The sequence below is a fragment of the Euprymna scolopes genome, chromosome 15 (genome assembly GCF_053919585.1).
Source record: "Euprymna scolopes isolate OS-2025 chromosome 15, ASM5391958v1, whole genome shotgun sequence".
Lineage (NCBI taxonomy): Eukaryota > Metazoa > Mollusca > Cephalopoda > Sepiida > Sepiolidae > Euprymna > Euprymna scolopes.
Window position 1 is genome coordinate 5,294,175 of NC_136496.1, and position 26,054 is coordinate 5,320,228.

At 33.6% G+C, this 26,054-nt stretch overlaps 1 protein-coding gene across 14 annotated transcripts in view; it reads right to left on the reverse strand.

Annotated features, from left to right (window-relative positions):
* Window positions 1–1,504: 1,504 nt before the first annotated feature.
* Window positions 1,505–26,054, reverse strand: part of LOC145293699 (kelch-like protein 24) — a 196,994-nt gene continuing 172,444 nt past the window's right edge. For 12 of the 14 annotated variants that reach the window (XM_080140122.1, XM_080140127.1, XM_080140124.1 and 9 more), the window contains 2 exons: window positions 6,545–7,152; window positions 1,505–3,175 (listed from right to left, as the gene is read on the reverse strand). In XM_080140122.1, coding sequence (XP_079996248.1) covers window positions 2,063–3,175; window positions 6,545–7,152 — 1,721 coding nt within the window. In that variant the 3' untranslated portion in view covers window positions 1,505–2,062. Of the gene's footprint in view, window positions 3,176–6,544; window positions 7,153–13,049; window positions 13,355–15,902; window positions 16,100–26,054 lie in introns of those variants that run through there. The other 2 variants (XM_080140128.1, XM_080140116.1) reach the window with 2 other exon arrangements.

Genomic DNA, 26,054 nt, shown 5'->3' on the forward strand with positions numbered 1-26,054 from the left:
TTTAAATTAAATTTTAGAATTTATTATGACGAGCGTTGCCCCACTGTCCATGTTAGTCTTCGGCAACCCACAACGCTCACTATATTGGAGCACAAGGTATCGGAAATAAGATTCACAAAGCACGCAAATTGTAAGAATAGCAAAAGTTTCACGCTGCTGTAGTTTAACCGTGACGATACTTATAATATTGTTTCCGCATAACATGAAAAAACGTGCATCAAGCAACTTCTAGTCTGCCAGGCCAACTCACTAACATGAGTGATTTAGTAATTTGTGGCAATTATGGATGGATGTGCACAAACATCATATTTGTCGTTAGTTATGAAAATATATGGCAATCAAGCTACACAGAATCTTTCGCATTTCATCCCTGTAGGAAAATCATTAGCCTGAGGATTCTCTACAGGGATAAAATGCGAAAGATTCTGTGTAGCTTAATTGCCATATATTCTCATAACTTATGACCTAAATACTCGCATATTCAACACTGTTGAAGTAAATACTGAAAATCAATAAATAAAATAGTATGTCTCCTTATAACATTATATATGCTGTGTGTGTGTGTGTAACAATTAATAGGTACAGACATTAATGGTGGACATTTGATAGGGGGACAGTTTTGAAAGCTGGGTTATCAATTTTTTGTAGGTTTCCGATTACTTTCTGATTGTATTTGAAAGATTAAAGCCTAAAAGTTAATTTCCAAAAGAAAAAAGTATTTGTACACATGAAAAAAGTTATAATGAAAAATGTTTTCATGGTGACCTTCGGAAGCTGACAAATTCAGCTAAATTTCATTGTAAAAATCCCTTGAAAGATAAATATTAGTTTTCTGGGTCTATTTCAAAGGTAATTAGTAAAGTCTTAAGATAACCCCCCCCCCAAAAAAAACACCTTTGTACAAAAAAAATTAGCTCATACATTTTGAACATCGGCATTCATTTTGCACGTACCTAACAATTGAAGTTAGTTTCTTTTTTTTTTTTTTTCACCTTTATATAGTTCAATCCGCTTTTGTAATTGTGAATTTTCTTTGTCTGCAACATGTTGAATTAAGTTAATATTTCTAAGAATTTAAACTGCTTTTTAAAATTTTATTTCAGTATTTTTCTATAAAAATACTTACAACTTCTTATAACACACACACAAACAAACAAACACACACACTATATAATTTTGACCGTGCATTTAAAGGGACAATCAGAAACTTAAAAAATCTCTCGGTTGGAATAAGATAGTGGGTTAATGTTTGGCATCTGGTAGGATACCCCATCCCCAGCTTGAATGAACTGATAATGCACACACACACACACAGAGGACAGCACATATGCCTTTGTTTTGTCCAAATGCAGAAATGTAGATGAAAAGTTAGATAAAATATTTTTTATTTAATACTTTTCAAGAACCTAAAAAAAAACAATTGCAAGTGTCCAATGATTATTGAAGTACCCTCGACAAAAACAAAAAAAAACAAAAACTTATTTAAAAAAAAACAAAGAAATGAAACATTTTCATGGCAGGTTTATCGTAAATAAGCACCAAACTTTCTTTCTTTTTTTTTTGTACATGTTTCAACTTTTGACCGTTTTCAGTGAGTCATATGCACGTTTTATAAATGGAGCCAAATATACAGTAGAAGAAAATACGGTTTAAGTCCAGAATTCCCATTATATTTAAGAAAAGAAAGATTTCTATGACGTAGATACTCATATCAAAACGAAAATGTATTCCAAAAATCACATGAATTGACTAAGTAGCTTTATTTTTATCGGAGAAAATCATTTTTAAGCGATTAATGGGAATTTATAGGCGACACAACAAATCTAGTAAATTTCATTCGTTGAGTTATCTCCCTTTGTTGAGATCGTTTTCAAAATGACAGGCTAGACAGTTGCTCTTTGGTTACTCATCTTCACTACTTGATTAATTTGCACGGTTGTTGTTATTTCCGTTTTGTCATGGATACGTACATCATAAAGATTCTTTATTTTTGTTTTTAATTGGGAGGAAGAGTCTGGACAAGAACCGAAAACGTTGCGGTCCTGTTGTGATTTAGTTTTTCTTACTGGTTTGATTGACTAAGGAAAATTTTCACACAACCGTAAGAGTACATTGGCACGGGAATCTTGCCGACAACCTCCCACGTGTTGTCTTTGGCATTATACATTTCGATCAGGTCAGAGTAAAGGTTCTCTTTTGACCCTCGACATCGACCACCAAAAAGGTAGATCTTTTCGTCGAGCACAGCCAGACTTACAAAATCACGAGCACACCTCATTTCGGGGAGAATGTCCCACGTCTCTGTTAACGGCGTGTAACGAAATACGCCTTCCAGGCCGACCACGTAAATCTGTGAATTCAAGATAACCGCACTGAGACACATGTCGTTTGCGGGAAGTCCGTTCTTCAGAATGCTGCAGGTGTTGGTCGTCGTATCGAAACACTGCACCGTGTTAGTGACAACTTCATCATTGTTCTTGCCTCCAAACAGGTAAATATGCTTGCCGTAAGCAACGTAGCCCATATTCTCAACAGCATATTGCAGCTTGCCGACTTCTGACCAGTTGTTTGAAGAACTGTCCCACATCTCAACCGAACTGAGAACCGCATCCTCATCAAAGCCCCCCAAAACATAAATATTGCTGTCAACAACGGCCATGGCATGGCGTCTTCGAGCCTGCAACATATTCGTGCCACGTATCCAAGACTGGAACGCTAAATCGTATTTCCACAGCTCCGGACTCCTTAAGCCACCAGACACGTAGATTTCGTTGCCAATGACACAAGCGGCGTACTCATTTCGTTTCTTAAATGGTAGTGGCTTCAAGGATACAAATTCCCGTGTGTCTGGCCGATAGTACTCGACGTCACTGCTGAGACCATCTGCCACCCGACCCCCCAGGAGAACGGCAGCTTCGGTATATGGAAACGAGTAGCGGGGTGTGATTTGATAGGCATGCAGTAGGTTGCGCCGGGAAGGCACCGTGTGGAAAGAAAGCGCCTCCTCGATCATTTCTTGTCCTTTTTCGCATGCCACATGAGGTGATTTGATAACAACGTCCAACAAGTAGCTTTGGCGGATCAAAGGGAATTTGATGCACGTCATCATTTGATAACGATACGATTTTCTGTGATCGATGTCATTTTCCAGCCACCTGACAGCCGCTTCAAACACCTACAACAATAAAGAAACAAAAATATCAAACAATTTTAAAAACAAATTTTAAACCAGAGTTTTGAATTAAAAAGAAATTTTTTAAAAGTGCCAATAAAAAACAATCCCCCCCTCAAAAAAAAACTAAAAAAAAAAAAAAAAACAAATAAAAAATTAAAAAAAAAAATATATAAAAAAAATATTTTTACTATATATATTATATTATTATATATTATATTATGCTGTTATATTATTATATATATTATATTATTATATATTATATTATGCTGTTAAGGTGAAACATACCTTGTGTGATGCATGTTATGCAAAGAGAGAGTTTGTTTTTTGTTTGGGGTGGTGGTGCACTGCAATGATACACTGGAGGCTGCAAGAAGCATTTATGTTATGATTGTGATGAATTGATAAAAGAAAAATTTGTCACGCGCAGGTGAAATCCTTGGATCGAATTTTGTCCATGAAGGAAATGATGGCTTTAACATTAAGCATGTCGATCATTTTTAAGCTGTATGGTGGGAGTGTTGACTGCAAGTTATGTCTGTGATTGATGTGAAAAATTGGATTTGAAAGGTTCTGAATAAAAAATTTACTTTCACCATGACTAATGTTTGTGCAAATTTAAAAAATTTCAAGGTGTAATTATTGAGAAAAGTGCGAACAAACCAATGGATGGGAATGAATTACTTGGTCCAATTCCTCCCTTATCAGGGGAATAATAAATGGACAATATGAGGAGAGTATAAAGTGGACCTTGTTCGGCAGCCTCATAAATCTCACTTCCTTTAGTCCTCACATTCGGTGGGCAATGTTCTTGACAAAGGCCAGGATCTATCCGTTAACTTATCATCATTGGTTTTTGACCTCCTTACATCTGTAGTGATTTTCATTAAAATTATATGTTAATTATTTTAATTTCATAATATATCTTCCTAGCTATCATCTGATTCTATGCCATATCCAATTAATGTTGTCCTTACATTAAATGGCTTCATAATTTGTCTAGCGATTTTCATTAAAAAAAAAAAAAAAAAAAAAAAAAGGGTATAATTTATATTATAACGTTAAAATAACATATCTTCCCAGTTTTCATCTGATTTTATGCCATATCCAATTAATGTCCCGAAACGTCAAATGGTAAATAAGATTTTTTTGTTTTTTAATTTACAGACACGTTTTTAAAATTAAAAAAAAAATTTTACAAATAAAATTTTTTTTTTATTTTTTTTTTTTTTTAACAAATGTTTTTTCTAGTCATAAAATGATTTAATAAAAAGCAGTAAATCATGATAAATTGTACAATGCACAAATGAAAAATATTTAAAAATTAAAAAAAAAAAATAGTAATCATTATTTACTATTGACCAATTACTTTACAATAAATATAATTTATAAATTAGTCAAAAACATTTTAGTATACCTACTCAGGACACATTTACGATGAAAGAGGCATAGAACATTTAGTGCTGACTGGTAGAATGCCGTGATCGAAAAAGTAAGGTTGACAAATCTTGATCAATTGGATGGGATTCTCGGCAAAAGTTGAGCTGTTTTGGGCTATGGATAGAGAACAGTGGTTGCCAATGTTTTTAAACATCAGGGCCGATGATGACGAATTTTTGTCATCATGATTATGGTATCTATTTTACATGCTGGCATGTGTTGAATGGATTTTAGAAATTAACTTCCAAACTAATCTATTTCTGCCAGGTCTGCATTTATCCTTTTTTCAAAGCTATTCAGATTACCTCCTCCCATGTTTTCCTCAGTTTTTCCCAGTCAACTTCATTTTTCTAACCCAAGCACACTTGTCTATTCTTTCAATGTGACCAAACCAACAAAGTTTCCTATTTTGCACACACACACACACACCTCCCTATATTTTAATCACCCACTTGTCATTAGTTTTTTATTCAATATTTTTATTTTAAAAACTGATTCTACTACATCAAACCGTTACTATTTTTAATAAATTTAAAAAGTGACTTTCATTGATTTATTTCAAAGAATTAAAGTAGACAATTATTTGAGAGAAAAATAGAATATTTATTTGGAATTCCATTAAGGAACCAGATAACACTATGCAAGATATTTTTCAAATAAATGAAATAAATGCCAGGATCAAAAAAGCAAGGTCAACCAAGATGCACTTTGATGGACAACGTGGCATTTATTTCATTCGTTTTTTTTTTTTCTCTTTCTATTAATGAAATAAACGAAACGGAAGAGAAAAAAAAAACGAAACGGAAGAGAAAAAAAAACGAAATGGAAGAGAAAAAAAAACGAAACGGAAGAGAAAAAAAAACGAAACGGAAGAGGAGAAACTGAAAAAGAAAAAAAAAAAAAAACAAGGAAAAATAAAACAAAAGTGTCAGAAAAAATGTCAGGAAAAAAAAATGTCAGGAAAAAAAAAATGTCAGGAAAAAAAAAATGTCAGGAAAAAAAAAATGTCAGGAAAAAAAAAATGTCAGGAAAAAAAAATGTCAGGAAAAAAAAATGTCAGGAAAAAAAAATGTCAGGAAAAAAAAAATGTCAGGAAAAAAAAAATGTCAGGAAAAAAAAATGTCAGGAAAAAAAAAATGTCAGGAAAAAAAAAATGTCAAGAAAAAAAAAATGTCAGGAAAAAAAAAATGTCAGGAAAAAAAAAAATGTCAGGAAAAAAAAAATGTCAGGAAAAAAAAAATGTCAGGAAAAAAAAATGTCAAGAAAAAAAAAATGTCAGGAAAAAAAAATGTCAGGAAAAAAAAATGTCAGGAAAAAAAAAATGTCAGGAAAAAAAAATGTCAGGAAAAAAAATGTCAGGAAAAAAAAAAATGTCAGGAAAAAAAAATGTCAGGAAAAAAAAAATGTCAGGAAAAAAAAAATGTCAAGAAAAAAAAATGTCAGGAAAAAAAAATGTCAGGAAAAAAAAATGTCAGGAAAAAAAAAATGTCAGGAAAAAAAAATGTCAGGAAAAAAAAAATGTCAGGAAAAAAAAAATGTCAGGAAAAAAAAATGTCAGGAAAAAAAAATGTCAGGAAAAAAAAATGTCAGGAAAAAAAAAAAATGTCAGGAAAAAAAAATGTCAGGAAAAAAAAAATGTCAGGAAAAAAAAAAATGTCAGGAAAAAAAAATGTCAGGAAAAAAATGTCAGGAAAAAAAATGTCAGGAAAAAAAAAAAATGTCAGGAAAAAAAAAATGTCAGGAAAAAAAAAATGTCAGGAAAAAAAAAATGTCAGGAAAAATAAAGTAAAGAAAGCAAATGAAATAAAAATTTTTGGAAAAAAACAAAAAATGGAAGAGCTGAATGCAGAAAAATGAATTTAACTGAAAATGAATAAAAATATGACTGAAAATAAAAATGAAACCAAAATGAAAAAGAAAAATGTAACATACCTGACTTTCCGCTGTACAATTAAGTCGTCTATCTTTCAACAGATCTACAACGCATTCACCTGAAAGCCTTATAAAGTCTTCATCGTTAACAAGAGAAGTGAAGTGTTCGCATGCGTACTGCTTTGTGAATTCGTACAGGTCAGTATGAGCATGTGCATCAGCAAGGGACAGAGCGCACAAACAGTTTGCGTCGTTTATCTTCTCTTTGAAGAACTGTACGCAGAGTTCGACAAGGGTGGAAATTTGAAACATGTGCGATTGGGAGAAGAGTTCGAACACAATGCTCGACGTGATTGTGATGCTCCCTGTGTAGATGAAGTGAAGGACGTGTCCAAACACGGACGAGTCAATTTGTTTAATGGTGAAAGAGCTTTTGTGGGTTTCCTCCATCCCCGATGAAAACATTGACTTGAAGTAGTAAGAGCCAGCAGCCAGGATGGCGCGGTGACACGAGAATTTATTTTCCTCAATCAAAATTGTCACATCAGTGTAGTTGCCGTTGACACGGAAGGATTCCACATTGGCACGAAGGGCCTCGGAGTGTTGCGTGCTGAAAAAGGACATTTCCTGAGGGTCCTCATCAGTGGCATCACTTTGGTCAGCCATGGCTGGAACAAAAAGAAAATGACACGCTTTATTGATATATACATATCCATATATTAGGTTGACAAGAAGGTTCTTGTGGAATTTTTAGTTTTGATTTAAAATAATGTATTTTCAAATAAGTTTTCGTTATAATACCTTTACTTTATATATCATTTTAAAGAGAGTTATTTGCTCTAAGCATTTAAATTACAACCGTTTTAAAACAATTATGCCTTCTTTTCAGGATATTGAATACAAGATGGGAAAAAAGAAGCAAATTTGCACAATTTTCTTATTTCAATTCAAGCTAGGCCAAAAAACTGCTGAAACATCTCACAATACAAAGTTTCTATAAAATAAAGTCTAATTTAATGTGTAGAATTTGGGAAAACTGGACCTTTATATTATACCATATATACGCAGGGACCATATGCCCAAAATTGTATTTAAAATTATAAATGCCAAAAATTAATTTTTAGAATAAACCACTTGTGCAATAAAAATAATTTTCTGTGATTTATTATAATTTAAAGTTCGCCACCTCTTAACCCCCCTCCCCAGCAAAACCCTCCAAAGAAATGCCTTTTCAAATAACAGAACCTTGCATGTTTTCATTATATATATATATATATATATATATATATGATGTATCCGGCGTTGTAACGTTAAGTTCCTTAAAAAAAAACACGAAAGCAACAGACACATGTGCATGTGAGTATTTCTTTTTCTTAATAGTTCACTTCTTAAAAGTAAAAAAAAAAAAAAAAAAAAAAAAAATACTCAAGCTGAGATTAAAACCAAAACCTGAAGACAATGAATCAAGTATGATAACTGTTAGGCCAGCTTGACACGTTCTATATAAAATATTTTTTTCCAACCTACTTATTCTTAACATGATATGAACAATTTGCACATATGCAGTCGTGAAACAGTTGACAAACAGATAAAAATCCGATGATACCCAAGTACCAATTTTCAACACTTAGCAGCCCTTTTTTTACTGGATGAAAACCAATTAAAGTTTTCCACATGTATGAATATCTTATATACCAAATTTCAAGTCTTTGGATCAAAAATTCATTGAGTATACGCACACACACATATATATATATATATATATAGCAAAAATTGTAATTAGCAAAAACCTGAAGAGAGTGCTCAATACTATTGCAGAGCAAATATATTTTTATTACCGTTTTATCTGTTTAGTTATACATGTTTCGGTTATCGAATCGTATCAACGATCCAGTAACTTCATCAGATTTACAGAAAATCTGTAAAGTCCGATAACATTGTTTGCAGGAGTATTTTATGTCGAATAATAAATTATAAGCTTTAATTTCTTTTCTCATATATATATTATTTTTAAAATGTAATTTAAAATGCTCATTACCGTTGGGTCCCGATTTCGAATCTCGCTAGATACAGCCACTCTGATGAGTCGTAGACGACGAAACACGTGTCAGTGGATAATTACATTTTAAAAATAATGTATATATACTACTCCCCATGTGGGGGTGCCAAATTGGTTAAAAGGGAAAATTATTCCCAACTCGCATTTAGGTAAAAATTGCAATTTCGTAAATGATTGAATTCATTCAAAACATATCGCTAAAACCAAAACAAAATATCTCTCTCTTTCTCTCATATATATATATATATATATATATATATATATATATATATAATAATTTAATGATGGGACGATTCAAATACAACTACAAATTCTGAATCAGTTGTTAGAATTAAAATTTTCAGATTACAGTAAAAATAGTGTAATGTGTATGTGTTTATATATATATATATATATATATATATATATATATATATTTTTTTTTTAAAGTGAACATACACTTGGGGTGAGGTACATTGTGTGAATAGATCTATTTTTTTTTTCTTCCAATTGATTGAAAATAGGTATAAACTCACTTTTCATTTATCGAATCGTATCAACGATCCAGTAACTTCATCAGATTTACAGAAAATCTGTAAAGTCCGATAACATTGTTTGCAGGAGTATTTTATGTCGAATAATAATTATAAGCTTTAATACCGGAAAGAAAACGACACGCTTTCTATCATGTTCTGACATGCACCCTTCAAATTTTGAAAGTAATTTGTAAGCATTTAAACTGCTGAATAAGCAAGCACTAAAAATGGTTTTAAAATTACACTCGAGATTTTTGAGATGAGGATTTGTGTCAATTGGAGGATTCTGACTACTGTTCTTATCTTGAATGTTATTCTAACAACGTTTCAGCCGATGTAACCACCAACGTTATTCAGATATGTCTTGTTGTATTTGCCAGTCAGTATGGAATTTCAAAACATGAACCTGTGGCATAATGGATAAAAGTGTTACTTAGAACTGAGTATTATTTAGCAGTTTTCTGGAGGTTGAAGGTTCAATCCTCAGTGTGGGTGAAACTAAGAATAAAATTAAGAATTAGTTAAGACTTCTACAGTCGTGTCTGACAGAACAAGAACTATTACCGTTTTGTTTAAAATCTGTACAGATTCCCGATGTATCTGAAAAAGGTTGGAGCTAACAGCAGCAGAAACATTTTCAATATCATTGCAAGTGCTTGTCCGAACTTCAATTTACCCCCCCATCTCGGCCAAACCCCAAAAAGCATTCGTCTAGCTACAACCACTATCAACAATTTCTCTCACTCTCTATCTGTGCCTAAATCTAAACAAATTCCATGAACAAACTTCTATTCAGGAACCACCCACCTGTAGAACACTGTCCCACTGATCTGCTTTCCAACTAACTATAACACGGTCGTCTTCAAGTCCAGTGTAAACAAATTCTTGCTGAGCCGTCCTCTTAAATAATCAAATTGTACTCAATTTCCACTACTAACAATCACTATGCTGATATCTCAGTAACCACCATGCACTTATTAACCCTTATCCTCGAGTGGCCTTTAGGCCTTGATAAGCGACCCCCTTGCTAAAAAAGAAAAAAGTCCAAGATGAGCTAAGTAGTTCAAATAAACAAAATAAGACAAATCCGCTTTAAAATTTTTTTATCAAATTCTCAAAAGATTCAAAGTTTCGAGAAATATTTACATCCAATCATTTTATGCATTTAGTTTATCATGTAGCTTCACACCTTGATTTTTTTTTTTTTTTCACAAGGTGGTCACCATTTATCAAGGCCCGGAAGCCACTCAGGGATAAGGGTTATTGTAAGTACAGTACGTTAGTGTGGATATTTAATAAAGTGTCTGGAGCTATTTAAAAAAAAAAACAAAAAACAATAAAAAAAAGCTACTTTATCTTAATTATAGTTTCAGTAGACTTTGCAGTCAGTTAAAAATGGACAAAGGTTAGAGACTGTTGGCTTAGAATGGATGCTTTATGCCAAATTCATGGTTGAATTTGATTGAATTTGTGCTCACTTTTGCATTAAATACTAACCCCTAACCCTAACTCTGTATTGAACGGATACCATAATACATAGTACGTTGCACTTTAAAAGTCCATATAAAATTTCAATCCGATCAGTCCAGTAGTTTCCAAGAAAGAAACGGAACAGACAGACAAAGAGAAATTATTGTAGATAACAATTTTGTTAAGTTAATAACTAAATATTATAATTAAATTTAATTTAAGAACCTAAAATCTTATTTCGAAATAAATTTGTTAACAAAAATAAAACCACAAAATGTTAAATATCAAGTAGGCACAGTTAATACCCAAGTAAATGTCTATTACATTATATTGCAAATTAACTCTAAACCACTTCTTAATAAGAATTATTGAAACAAAATGAGATCCGTATTATTCGCACTACTGTTCTCATCTTGAGTGTTATCCATACAATGTTTCGGTTGATGTAACCTCTGACCTTCTTCAAATGTATCTTGTCAAACTCTAATCTGCATAGAATTTCAAATACAACCCTTTATTTAATCCATGTTCTTGTTCCATCAGTCTGAAGTAATTTGCAATTGTGTAGCCTGCACTGAGGATGAACCTTCAACCTCCAACAACTGTAACGTACACATGAATTTTGCCAAGTATTTTATCTACTAAATCACAAGTACTTGCAGAAAGGATGGTATAAATTTTGGGAGCTATTAACTTAAATTAATTTTTATTTTTTTTAAATACCTTCAAACTGTTTATTACTTCCAGATTGCTACATATTCAACCCAGTTGAGACATGGAAGGAGGAATGGAGAAACAATACTCCCAAAGGAGGGGACATTATTAAAGACCCAACTTTGTGCCTCCCATGTTTTACTACAAATAGTAGGAAGCTTCAAACCGGATCAGAACAAGACACTGCAGGACTGCAGTAAACAAAACACAGGTGGAGGCAAATAGATTCCCCAATCTGCCCAAAGTGCAAGGAAGCCCCCCCCCCCCAGGACACAGACCACCTGATCCTACACTGTCCAGTCACCCGACTGAAAGGAGGCTATGCGATAGCCCATTTATTTGAAAACAATTTCTCAGACTGGCTAAAAAATAGCGGTATAGAGGTCTAACCCATACGATACTACTACTACCACCTCCACATGTGTGTGTGTGTGTATATATATATATGTGTGTGTGTATATATATGTGTGTGTGTGTGTGTGTGTGTATGTATATATGTGTATATATATATGTGTGTGTGTATATATATATATATGTGTGTGTGTGTGTAATATATATATATATATATGTGTATGTGTAATATATATATATATATATGTGTGTGTAATATATATATATATGTGTGTGTGTAATATATATATATATATATATGTGTGTGTGTAATATATAAATATATATATGTGTGTAATATATATATATGCGTGTGTGCGTAATATATATATATATGTATGTGTGTGTGTGTGTGTGTAATATATATATATGTGTGTGTGTGTGTGTGTAATATATATATATGTGTGTGTGTGTGTGTGTAATATATATATATGTGTGTGTGTGTAATATATATATATATATATATGTGTGTGTGTGTAATATATATATATATATATGTGTGTGTGTGTAATATATATATATATGTGTGTGTGTAATATATATATATATATATATATGTGTGTGTGTAATATATATATATATGTGTGTGTGTAATATATATATATATATATATGTGTGTGTGTAATATATATATATATATATGTGTGTGTGTGTAATATATATATATATATATATATGTGTGTGTGTAATATATATATATATATATATATGTGTGTGTGTAATATATATATATATATATATATGTGTGTGTGTAATATATATATATATATATATGTGTGTGTGTAATATATATATATATATATATGTGTGTGTGTAATATATATATATATATATATGTGTGTGTGTAATATATATATATATATATATGTGTGTGTGTAATATATATATATATATATATGTGTGTGTGTAATATATATATATATATATATGTGTGTGTGTAATATATATATATATATATATGTGTGTGTGTAATATATATATATATATGTGTGTGTGTAATATATATATATATATATATATATATATATAAAAACACCACTATATATACATATATATAGCTGACAAAATGATAGCATGCTACATCTGTGGATTAAAGAGTTTCATTCGAAATTCCGCACAAGTTCCTGAGTACAACAAAAAAAAATCCCAAGTTTAACAAGATACACTGAAAGAAAGTCAGGTTAAAACGTTTGTGCAAACACCCAAAACGAGAACAGTAGTCCAAATAATTCAAATGACATGAATTTTCGATCCTCATGTCAAAAATTCAGAACCATAAAGATATGTGTATGTGCATGTGTGCGAATTACCGTTAGCCTATAAGTAACAATGCATTTTGGGATAGCCTTTAACTAGACTGGACTGACATACAACATTAGACATAGGAATATGAAATTTTGTAAAAGTAATCACCTACTTATGCAGATTGTCCTCCGTGGAGTCACAAGCCGGAAGTCCACACCACCTGGATACCCTGCTCCCCAGAAAATATACATACTATTAATTTTGAAGTATTTCCAAAATATTAATTACAGTAAACTTCTTTTTTCTTGCATGAATAAAATTCATCTGATTAATATATATTTTTTTGTTTTTAAAGTATTTTTTCAGTGAATCTGGAGACAAAAAAAAAAAACCTTCTGCAATGAGAATCTTTGCTTCAATGAAAAGAGAGGGTGGGAGAAAAAAAGTCTTCTTGGGGGTCGTGTCAGTTTTTGAATTATTTATTTTTAACACAAGGTCAAGTGTCATGAAGTTTTTAAACCTCAAGATAAGTGTTAATACTTAAACGTGCGAAGGAGAATCAAGATAATATTTTGGTGTAAGAAAAGAGAGGATTAAGCGGATTATCTTTATCCTGTTTTATCTAAAACAAAACAAATGCAAAGCTGAAATCCTCCTTAAACTTGTCGGGCAAGATTCTTCAAGGTTCACTAAATACCACGTGAATTAATTTAAAAATTAACAAATGGACACTCAGCATTACCTGCACGCAAAATACACAGTAATACTTATATTTCTTATACTACTACAGCGTTTCTTGTACTACAGCACAAATCAAATCCAAGTCTTCACCATTTTTAAATTCATTAAAAAATTAAAGTCACTTTGATAGATTAAAGAAGAAGAAAAAAAAACTATTTAAAAATAAATAGATGGAGACTTAACATTGCCCAAATAAACATGCAAAAATATTTTGTCCATATTTATGCTGGTGTTACCAGATCAGGCTGTCTGAAGATATTGACCTCCCGAGATGAAATGCCCCTAACATTGATGCTTTTTTTTTTTTTTTTACTTTCTTTTGCAAAACTTAATTATGTTCAGCAAAAAAAAAAACAAAAAAACAACTTACCTTTTCCTTCTTCCCATTTCCCCTTCCTCTATCTATCCCCCCCCCCCACTTTCTAACTAGTTTCCCAACTTAAAATCTACAAAACATTAATATTGTAATCCTTTTCCCCTCTCCCATTGCAAAACTCATTCATGTTCTGCAGGACAGAGAACAAAAACGATAAAATCCACTATAAAACAACCAAACCAAACACTACAAACTAGCGATTGAAGATACAAAAAACTTGAAGAATAAAACCCTCAAAATAACTGGGTGCAACATGAAAACTATTTTCAAAATAACTGAATTGACATTAAATAACCCGAAAAGGGTTGATATGCAATTAAACACCCAAACCAAATTTATGAAGGTCTTACGTTTCTTATACTACAATGCAAGAAATTAAATCCACCAAAATTCCTTTTAATTTTGAGATTCATAAAAAAAAATTGTTACACACATATGTATATATATATATATATATATATATATATATATATATATATATACATACACACACACACACATAGAACTTTTTTCTTTTTTTTTTTTAAAGTTATGGAGGTCTTGTTTCTTATTAGTGCAACACAACTATTAAAAAAAAAAAAAAAAAAATGTTGAAATTCATAAAAATTGAAATATTTTAAGAAATTAAAGATTTATACATTTGTGCTTAGATGCATTTCCCGGCACGGTTTTAAAGAGTTAAGACCCTTTTCAAGGTTCTTATAATGATAGAAATTTTGAGTTGGTATTACAATCCACGGAGGTATGAAAAAGTTGTCAAAAAAAAACAAATATATAACAAATAAATGTTATCAAAGGCAAGATAAGTTACTTTTCTACCTAACTGAAATAGTTTTTAGTGTTTTTATTTAATGTAAAAAAAAAAAAAAAAAAAAAAAAAATGGTTGCAGTGTCTGAAATTTGGACAAAGACTTCAAAAATAAAAATAAAAGAAAATAGTGGTAGAAACCCATCCAATAAATGTCGCGGTAACATTTATTGGTCGGTTTCTAACACCATTTTCTTTTATTTCTTTTTTTGAAGTGATTATCGAGTCTTCAAATACATTGTGACTATTTTTTCTTGTTCTTTGATAATGCTCAATATTACTTGTTTTTCAAACAGAATAAACATTTTACATCAAATAAAAACACTAAAAACTTATTCGGTAAGTAACTTATCTAGCCTTTGATAAAATTATTTGTTATAAATCTGGGTTTGTTTTTTTTTTTTGACAACTTTTTCGTACCTCTGCATTGTAATACAAACCCGAAATTTTTTAAATGAGGGAGGGGGGGGGGAAGCAAAAACAAGAACCCCCCCCCCAAAAAAAAAACACGAAATTTCATGTTTCCTCAGGAACCCCTAAATGATATATCCTGCGAGAAGGATATATTTGTTTGAATTAGCCGAATAGTCTTGGTTACAAAATAATCAAGTAATAATCTTGACAATCAACTGGTTTTCAATTTAAAAGGAGTTATTTCTCTTGTTGACTTTTTTCATGTGATTATTTAAAAATGTTTCATATTAACAACCGTCTTGGCTAAATTTTTAAAACACTGAGTATGTCATTTTATTACCAATAACACAATACAACAATAATAAATGAAAATTGGCTAGTTAGAAACAATGTTAGTTAGATTTAACTTTATATGTTAGATTAAAAAGACACTTTTCACAAACAATAGTAGTATATATTTTAGATATTATGCAACAAAAATTTATCAACTGAAACCGAGAAAGTTACATATAAATCTCATTTGATCAATAAGTCAAAATAATGTTTGGCAATCGTTTTTCAAGGGGAAACAGCTGTGAGAGAATTTAGTCCTAGCCCCCCCCCACTCCACCTTCTAAATATTGAAAATATCAGCTTACACAGAAAACGGCTTAAAAAAAAAGAAAACAAAAAGGGGGGGGGCATACTTTAAACCAAGGCACGGTGTGTATATTTGGTGTTATGTGTTGCCGATGGTTCCACAGGTGAAACGTTGTTATCCATCAAGAAACAAACGTGGAAAGACATGGAAATGAAAAGATGGCCATCTCTGCTTTAAGTCCACGAAAGTTTGAGAGGAAAAAAAAAAAACATTTACTACATCAGTCAATAACAGAACTAAAATATCACGTGTTGTTGAGATGAGTGAAGAAAAAAAAAAAAAGCAGAAAGACAATAAAATACTGACAAAAGAAAATATTTGTACTTTAAAGGAAATCATTAGATCGTTTTAAAATCGAAATTTTCGATTTAAATAAGTCATTAAATCTTTAGAAAGGAATTGTTATTTACTAGAATAGGAGTTAATAAACGTTGGTTTCCTTAAGATTATTTTTGGTGCCCTGACATGAGAGGGATTGGACCTAGTAATTCACTCCTGTTCGTCCGTTCCTTTGTTCGAATTTTTCTCAATAACCACGCCTTGGATTTTTTTTTTTTTTGAAATATTGCACAAACATTAGTCATGGTAAAAGTAAATTTTTGCCCAAACGGATTTTCCAGAATAACTCTGGTTGCCCCTACCCCCAGGGGCCATTATAAGGGTAAAATTGCCCCCGAAATCATTCAAAGTGGACCTACGGTTTACTTTAACTCGGCAGCCTTGTAACTTTTCCTTATTTTGTCCTTTAGTCCTCACATTCTATGAGCAATGTTTCTAACAAAGGGGGAAGAATTGCTGTTTTTTGGGGTCATACATTGGAAACATGCACTTTGTTAGGAAATAGGTCGAACATAAGAAATATGGTAAATTATATTGTAGACGCGTTTTACCGGAAGTGAGGGTCAGCTGATCGGATCTGCGTGTGAGTCACGTGATCAGGTTAGCTGGAGTCAGTGAGTTTGGGTTTGGACGTAGAGAAGAACAGACGGCTTGACATGTTGTCCCCTCTCCTTCACTGAGGGAGGGGGGGGATGACGCTGACGTGTGTGAAAATAAGACTTTGAAATAACCACGCAAGCAAAGACATTCACTTTCCATTCTTCTGCGATGGAGACCTGGAAGGTGAATAAAAATTATATAAAACCAATCATCGTCTTGGAGTGAATGAATATTCGTCCAAAACAGGTTTCCAGTTTCCCCTCCAAGAACAAGATGAATTCCAGGTGGACAAGATCAACGATGCATGAAGTCAAGGTATGTCTAAAACACATGTACCACACACACACACACATACACACAACTGCAAATCAACAATAAGATATGAATATATCACAAATAGACAGCAACATTTAGACGATCATACAACGGTCCCCTTTTATGATACCAATACAACAACTTGACTGTATGTTTTAGTTGTGCATATGAATAGCAGAGTTGCAGGTGTTAGATATCTGACCAAAGGAAGAAGGGGGGGCACAGAGAATTTCACACTTATCGTTGAATGTTTTTTTACCTTAAAAATAGAATTGTTTTATAGCTCCTTACGTAAAGTGGCTTCATACCTTGTCTCTTAAGATTTCCATAAACAATTAAAACAAGAGAAAAGTCGTGATTTTCATTGAAAGAGATTAATCTGATAATCTTTGCCATGGAGGATTAACTTAAAAGTTGAAAAAAAAAAAAAAAAAAAATGTTTCGAAATGACAGACGTTGCAGGTAGGAAGGAGTTGGGGGGGGGCACAGATAATTGAAAATATCTGAATGGAGTCCGGCAACCCGAGTTGGTTTAGTTTTCACCACAAACAAGGCATAATGGACATAAGGGTTACTATTTGGGATTATGTCTGTGGGGAGTTGAACAGCGAGATATTTATTCACATTACATTTAAACTTTTGTAGGTTAGTACAGTTACGGAGGCAGAACAATGAGTGAATTCCCAAGTCAGTGCTACTGCAGATCAAAATCCCATTTTTCCTTGGATCTCGCCCGGCAGACGAAGTAAAAAAATAAGAATTTAATGCACTTTACTGTTTTATTTATTTTCATTATCAACTTTTTTTTTGTATTGGAAGTTTTCTCTTTGAATTAATGAACGTTTATTTTTTTTTTAGTTTTAAGGAACAAAGAACAAATTTTTTTTTTGTTTGTTTTTTGGATTTATACATTTTTGTAAAACTTTTTTCAAAGATGAACTAGCCCGGATATGGCAACAATAATCCCTGCATGGACGAATTGTGGCTTTGTAAAAACATAGGATACACTCAGATGTGAGTAATTTTCTAGCATGGTAGAGGAAGCCCATCTTTACAGCAGTCTTCAGTGATGCATATGAATGGCAGACGTTGCAGGTGATAGATGCTTGGCCACAGATTAAAAAAAAGAGGGGGGGGGGTCACAGACAATTGAAAATATCTCTGGTTGGAGTCAGACCATCCAAAAGATGTTTTCTTTGTTTGAAATAAGTATCTACCTTTAATGTACATATATGCACATGTTATGGTTTCCAGATTATAAATTATTCGATCGTACTATGTTATCACCTATCCTCCTTTTTAATAAATAGGATCTCCCGATCACAGAAGACGCAATGTAAAAAAAAAAAAGTAAATAAATAAATGATGTCGCTTTTGGGCCGCATGTTTTGAAGAAAACGTGTTTTTCTATTTTATGTTTATTTTCTTAGTAAAACTTTATTATCCTGTATTAATGACGTTCTTGACATGATTTCTCATAGAAAATTTGTTCCTAAAATCGTAATGTAAACATGATTGTGAAATGCTTGATAATGTGTAATGGTTTATTCAGAAATAATAGACTCAGAATTAAGTTCAATGTCTTAATTCAATAAAGATATATTGAATTAGAAATAATTATTACTGAAACAAAATCGACAATTATTTCTACTACCGCTGTGGAATTTCCACACATCCTGCTAGTTATTAATTTGGGTACCATTAGCTGGAATCGAAACTGAAAGCAAAACTGTAGCATTCAAAGCTGGTGACGTTATTGGTGATATGCATATGAACTGATTAAAAATCAAAAATTAAAAATAAACTAAGATGAATGTACAAAGTGTATAACAAATTTTTCAATTTTGATCCCTTGAAAACTATTTTAACCGGCTAAAGACCTATAAAAGAATGGTTCGTAAAAAACCCAATCATTTAAGGCCCCTAGCACCACTCTGCGACTATTAGTTTCAGAAAAGATAGAGTTTGAAAATATGGAGACAGACAGACAAACATATCGCCGTTTATATATTAGATTAATGGCCGCCTTGACACAGTTTCTTATAGAAAATTTGTTCTCAAAATTGTTATGTAAAAATAGTTGTGAAATATTTAATTTATTAGTAACTTTAACTAACGCACGTATCATGGTTTATTTATATATTTTTTAAAATAATATACTCAGTAAGTTAAATATCTTAATTCTATAAAAATTATCTTTAATTAGAAATAATTATTATTTAAACAAAATCAACAACTGTTTATACTGCCGCTGTGAAATTTCCACAGGTCCTGTTAGTCTCATTAAATCCGATGAACATGAAAGCAAACTGAAGGACTTCATTACCAATTATCAATATACAGAACTTCGACGACGTGCAGATATTACCAGTTATGAATATTCTTAATTTAAAACGTTTGTGATGCATCTGGAAAATACATTCATTTTTTTAACAAAAAAAAAAAAAAAAAAAAAAAAAAAATCAAAAAGTACACAAGGTACCTTCAATTAGTTTTCAGACTTTTTTTTATACATGCATTTAAAATTGTCATAGACATTTGAACATTCAGTAATGTTATTGTTATACACTTTATGAGATAACTGACCAATTTTTATGATTTCAGGGTCAAATGAACAGCTACAGCAGGAATTGGAATACACCCTACTAAAGCCCGATTGCCACAGCTAGTGAATTTCAGAAACGCAATCTGGACGTGAGGACACTTTAGAAGTATGATATGCAATAAAATTCTGTTTTAAATTTGGAAAAATTACAGAAACGTATGGAATGCTTCAGATTGCATGAATTGAGCATCAGTTTTTGATTGGCATAAGAGATTCAAGAAAGGCGGGAAGTCTAAGTCTGAAGGATCATGAGGTGTGGGAGGAGTAAGGAAGTCAGAACATCAGAGTTGATTGGCCAATAAAGAATTTCATGGATAAGAACTGTTATGTGCAGTTTGATGTCAGTGTGGGAACTGTACACACAATTATTTGAGGAACTGAAGATGTGGAAGATTTGTGCAAAGTTTGTCCCAAGGGTGCAGTCCACAACTTCATCCTTGTCACAGATTATTTGGGCATCAAGACCCTCACCCTCTCTATAGTCAGACCTTGCTCCCTGTGACTTTTGGTTATTCTCTAAACTTAAGGAAAATCTTAGAGGCTGACGTTAAGAGACAATTGAGGATATGAAAGAGTCTGTGACGAAGGTCATTGATACACTCACACAAGAACACTTCCATGGGAACTTCCAGAAGTTGTTGGAATGGTATAACAAGTGCATTGCAGCCGGAGGAGATTACTTCAGAGGGAACTAGAGTTTCATATGTGTACTATCTATAAAAGTGCCCATACAAAAAAAGTCTGGAAACCTGAAGGTTCCTCATAATTAAGCAGAAATTCGTAATTTTTAGCAAGGTTTGCTTAAATGAAAAAATGCTACCTCTTTCCAGGCTGTTGGAAAACTGCTTCTGTTGTACCAGTATTCAAGAATTCTGGCGAAAGGATTGACCCATCAAATTATCGCCCCATTAGCCTCCTCCCACTTTTTGCCAAAATATTTGACACCTTAATTAACCATGCTCTAATCCATCACCTTACAGATGCTAAACTTCTGACTGACAAAGAATATGGATTTAGACAAGCCCGTTCCACAGCAGACATCCTAACTAATCTCTGAACGTATATACCATTCACTGGACAAAGCGTGGGAGAGTAGAGCGGTAGCTCTAGATATATCTAAGGCTTTTGACAGGGTATGGCATGAGGGTCTCCTCAGGAAAATTAGATCATACGGTATCACTGGTAGAATACTTAACATAATTAAATCCTTCTTAGATAAGAGAAAAATCCAGGTTGTCCACGACGGTCGTACATCTAAACAATATGATATAAATGCGGGGGTGCCCCAGGGTTCTATCCTTGGACCTCTATTGTTCCTGATATTCATAAATGACCTCCCCAACAAAATTGCCTCTGAGATGGGTATATATGCTGATGACACTACACTCTATGGCAGGCACGACAGGAAGACGAATGAACACATTTCTAAAGAAATGGCAGAAACACTAGAGGAAGACCTCCAATCTGTGGTGGAATGGGGACAAAAGTGGTTGGTCGCGTTCAATGCCGCCAAGACTAAACTAGTTTCATTCAATAATTACAAGAAACCCTCTCTACCACCTATAGCAATGGCCAACGACTCTTTATCTGAGAGTACATCTTTCAAACTCCTTGACCTAACGTTCACAGGAAACATGAGTTGGAACAATTACATTGAAGGCATTGCCAGGGCCGCTGCAAGAAAGGTGAGCTCTCTCTACCGTGCTAGAAAACTACTAACACCTGAAAGTATCCTGTACCTCTATAAGGCCACCATTCGCCCATGTATGGAGTATTGCTGCCACATCTGGGCTGGTGCATCTGCTACTAGTTTCTCGCTCCTTGACAAGGTTCAAAAGAGAGTCGCAAACCTGATAGGCCCTGAACTGGCATCTAAGCTTCAGCCTCTGTCCCATCGACGAAATGTTGCATCCCTCTGCCTTTTCTACAAGTATTTTAGTGGTGAATGCTCTGACGAACTGCAATCACTTGTGCCCCCACGGCGTGAGCACCCTCAACAAACCCGACAGGCTGCTAAATCCCAATCCCACGCTGTAGAGATCTCTAGATGTAAAAGATCTTTCTACTCCAAGTCCAATAGTTTCTTCCCCAGAACTGCTAGACTCTGGAATTCCATTCCAGGTCCCTGCTTCCCTAACAGTACTGACGTGCAGAAGTTCATGTGTAACGTGAACCGACATCTTGCTACCCAAATCCCTACATAGTACCCCAGTAGTTGTTGCCGCTGATAGTAGCCCCCTGCACTAAAGTGGCAATTTGCCTTGTTTGGGGTGAAAATGTAATAAAAAAAAAAAAAAAAAAAAAAAAAAAATACATAGAACTGGAATCTTAAGATCTCCATAATTCCAATAGTTATAGGAGTAACCGGACTCGAAAAAAAGAATATTGGAAACTATCTGGCAAATATACCTGGTGAGCTAAGTGCAAGAGATACATACAATTGCACTTAAAGGGTTCGTTACAATCTTAAAAAGATCTCTCAGTTGTAACGTCCGAGATAGTAGGTGAATGTCTGGCATCGGGTAGGATGCCTCATCCCCAGCTAGAACAAAATTAAAAAAAAAAAAAAGAGCGGGATATCTTCTGTAGGTTCAGTGATGCCATTTGTACGAGTCAACATAAAATCGAGAAAACTAAGAAAAGTTTATAAATAAAAACGTTGTTGAGGGATAAAAAGTTGCCAACTTTTTTGGCAAAGAAAAAAATCTACTACAAAATTCGCCTCCAAAATATTATTTAGAATACATCTCTGGGGCGTTAAATGTACGTTGGTCGTTAACGTATCAGATAAGCCAAAGTTTTTACACAGATGTTACAGATTACCTGTAACTTTCCTGCCCCCTCCCCCAATCTCATTACTCCAACATCAAACGTAAATGGTTTAGTGGGTGGGGCTCGGTAGAACTCTTCTTACATCATTAAAAATGGTAAGTTCCATGAAAAAGAAAAAAAAAATCATTCTATATGCCAAGAGTCTTATGTTTAGCACAAAAAAACTGACCCGGTTTATTTTGGTGAGGGAAGAGAGGAAAAAAAAAAAAAAAAAAAAAAAAAAAAAGGTACACAGGAGGAATACATTTTTGGTGTACTGATACAGTTTGTGACCCCTGCTAAAATCGTCTGGCTGTTTATTTAAAAAAACAGAAGATGCCAAATGAAAACGAGTTGGCATCAACATCAACGAGAGACGACGACGCTATCAAAAACAGGAAATAAAATGAAACAACATTTAAAGCAAAAAAAAAAAAAAAAAGTCATCGTATGTTAAATTTTACGAAAACAAATATTTAAGAAATAAAGAAATGAAAGAAATTTGGATGAATTCAAGAGGTAAAATCAGAGACGCCAAATTGGTTTCAATAATGTATGCAGAACTGCACAACTGGGGAGGGAGGTTCTAAAGATGACCTGTTAACCAGCCCTCTCAACCCTTCCTCGTCTTCCGCACATTTGACCACCTCGTTCAGGTTCAATCCTGCCCATTCTGTGAAGTTGTCTTCCCATCTTTTCTGTCTTCCTCTCTTTCTTTCTCCTCTGACCGTTCCCTGGAGCACTGTCTTGACAAGCCTCTCTCCTCTTATTACGTGGCCGAACCTTGCCTTATTCTGTTTTTGACTCCCTCATTGATAATGTGGTCTTTGTAAAAGATGCCAAGCAGTCTTCTGAACAATCTCATTTCTGAGGCCTGAACCCTCTTCTCTAATTCTCTAGCACTCCAATGGCAACCACCATAAGGCAAGCGAAGGTGGTGAACAAGTGGGGATAAAGGATAAAACTATTATATATAACTTTGATATTATTATACAGGGTTGAACGATAAAATCGTCTCCCTAAAGGAAACATGACTATAGCTTTATTTTAAAACTTTTATTGAAAAAAATCAATTCAGGTAACTTGATTATGCAGTAGAGCTAACATTTATTCTATGTCGCCGCCTTGATACTCGTCTGGAACTAGGAGTATGCCTTTTCTGCAAATGCTGGCAGGAGCTTGGCAAATGGCAGCAATCAGGCTGGCTTTGATGTTGTGGGAGGTCATGTTGGTGATGTTCTTCATGTATGACCAAACGAAGTAGTCCAGCGGGTTCAGGTCGGGGAAGAAAGGGGAGGGGCAGTGAGAGAAAGGGTACAAAGTCCGAGCACTCCTGAAACCAAGCCTGGGTCTCTTTGGATGTGTGAGCCAGCGTCAAGTTCTGCTGCCACATTCAGGATTTGTTAGCGGTCACCTGATTGCACCAGGGGATCACCACACTCTTCAGCACATTCAGGTACACTTTGGTGTTGACTTTGAAGCTGATTTTGAAGTGGCATGATGTAGCCCTCACTTGAAACCAAACCAAAGACCATAGCTGTGGCTGGAAACTTTGTTTTCATCACCCTGGGTACATCTGTTATTTGTGGCAATCCAACAATGCATTTCAAAGGTGCTAGCAATAGTTTTGTTGTCATAACTTGGATTGGTAAAGAGCATGAGCACATCTCCAATCTTGCTCGTTAAACTGTCACTTTCAGACATGACAGAAAGCTCCTATCGCTCTTGGGATTTGTACACAACTGGCCAACTAGTAGATGGTCTGCAACAAAAAAAAAAAAAAAAAAAAAAAGTTTTTCATATAACAGAAATGGAATCATGTCTTTTCTAGGGAGACAATTTTATTGCTGCACCCTGTAGATATCACTGGCAGGGAGACCCAACATTGCCTGGGATTGAATGAGGATCAACAAATATTCCACCCTCCCATACCTTAGTCATTGAAATCAGTGAAATTGACCATTTTTCAATGAAATTGATTGTCTGCTCTAGTCTCAGCAGTAACTTAATCAACAAAACATGGTAATCTATATTGCACTGTAGAGAATCTATTGTTGATTTTTATAAAATTTTTATATATAATGACTTGAATTAAAATTGAAAAAGGTGCAAAAGTCAAGTATCATGCTTCAATTGTGCTCTAAACAAACATTCATGTCGAATGCACTCCTATCTTATCAAAGAATCTATTGTTAATTTTATACACTGCGCTTTTCTACTTGTGTGGTGATAAAACTGACTGCATTTGTGATGTTAGGTTGTATAAGGTGTTAACTTTGGACAAAATCAGACTGTTCCTTCTTGAATCATTTTTTATTTTTGATACTTATTGGGGGCATTCCGATATTCTAAGAACATTCCGAGACACACAAAGTACATTTTTGTGACATTTAAAAAAATCCGCCCAGTCATTTCTGAGTCCATAGGGATCTAACTCGCAGACAGAGACAACATGCCTTTTATAGATAAGTAAAGATATCATTAACCAACATTCCAAAACCAGATGTATTTAAACCTCACTCATAATATTCATATTTTTATGAAGGTATATCTTACACATGTTCCGGTGAATAGCCAAAGCCCACTAAAAAAAAAAAAATTCAGAGAAAAAAAAAAAGATATTCCTCAGAAAATAGTCAGAAATTTTTTTTATTTTATTTTGATAGTTTACTCTCATTTATTCGTGGTTCTGTAAGTAAATTCGCGAGTTAGGTGCTCTTAACCCAATTGCATCATATGCTGGGCTAGCGCCATCTATAAATATAAAAGCGAAAATGTATGTATGTATGTTCACTTTTTCTGTATGTCTACAAAAAGCTTTTTTCAGAGAAGCGGTCAGTCGGTTCACAACTTCTTAAAACTTTTTATATCACATATAAATCATAATATCTCCGAGTTAACGGGTGGTTGGTTGGTTGTTTTACAGCATATCAACCCTTTTTGGGTTATTTAATGCCGAATCCAAAGATTTTGAAGAAAAATTTTTAAATAGAGTATATTTGTTGTTTTCACGCCGGTTTCTATTTAACCCATAGTTGGGACCCTAACAGGTACTACCACTCCGGATCAGAGTGGACCTGGGAGCAATGGTAATTAAAGGGTGGCTCCACACTCCCCAAAGCCCACAAGCTGGGACCTCACCACTGGATATAGTTTAAGGTCATATCCAGGACCCCCATTGAGGGACTTTTACCCTCTGCAGGGGGCAGTCAGAATATTCTAATGCCCCACCGACAGGGCTCCGAGTTAACGGAGCTCGCCTGTCTATTCAATTTGCTCAACTTCGGAAAGATAAATATTCAACATTTGTCGCTCGCCGCATGTGGATTAGGCTTTTTTCTATAATAAAAGCGACACTAATTTTGGCTGTATTTTTCCGGTCTCGATTGCTGGAAATGTCCGAAAGCAATCAGTTTTGATCAATGTGGAAATATTATTTCCTTATATCAGAAGACAATTGCTATTCAATTTCGACAAGTGGAGCTGTTTCCCTCAACCCGCAACGTCTTGGGGGAAAAAAAGAAAAAA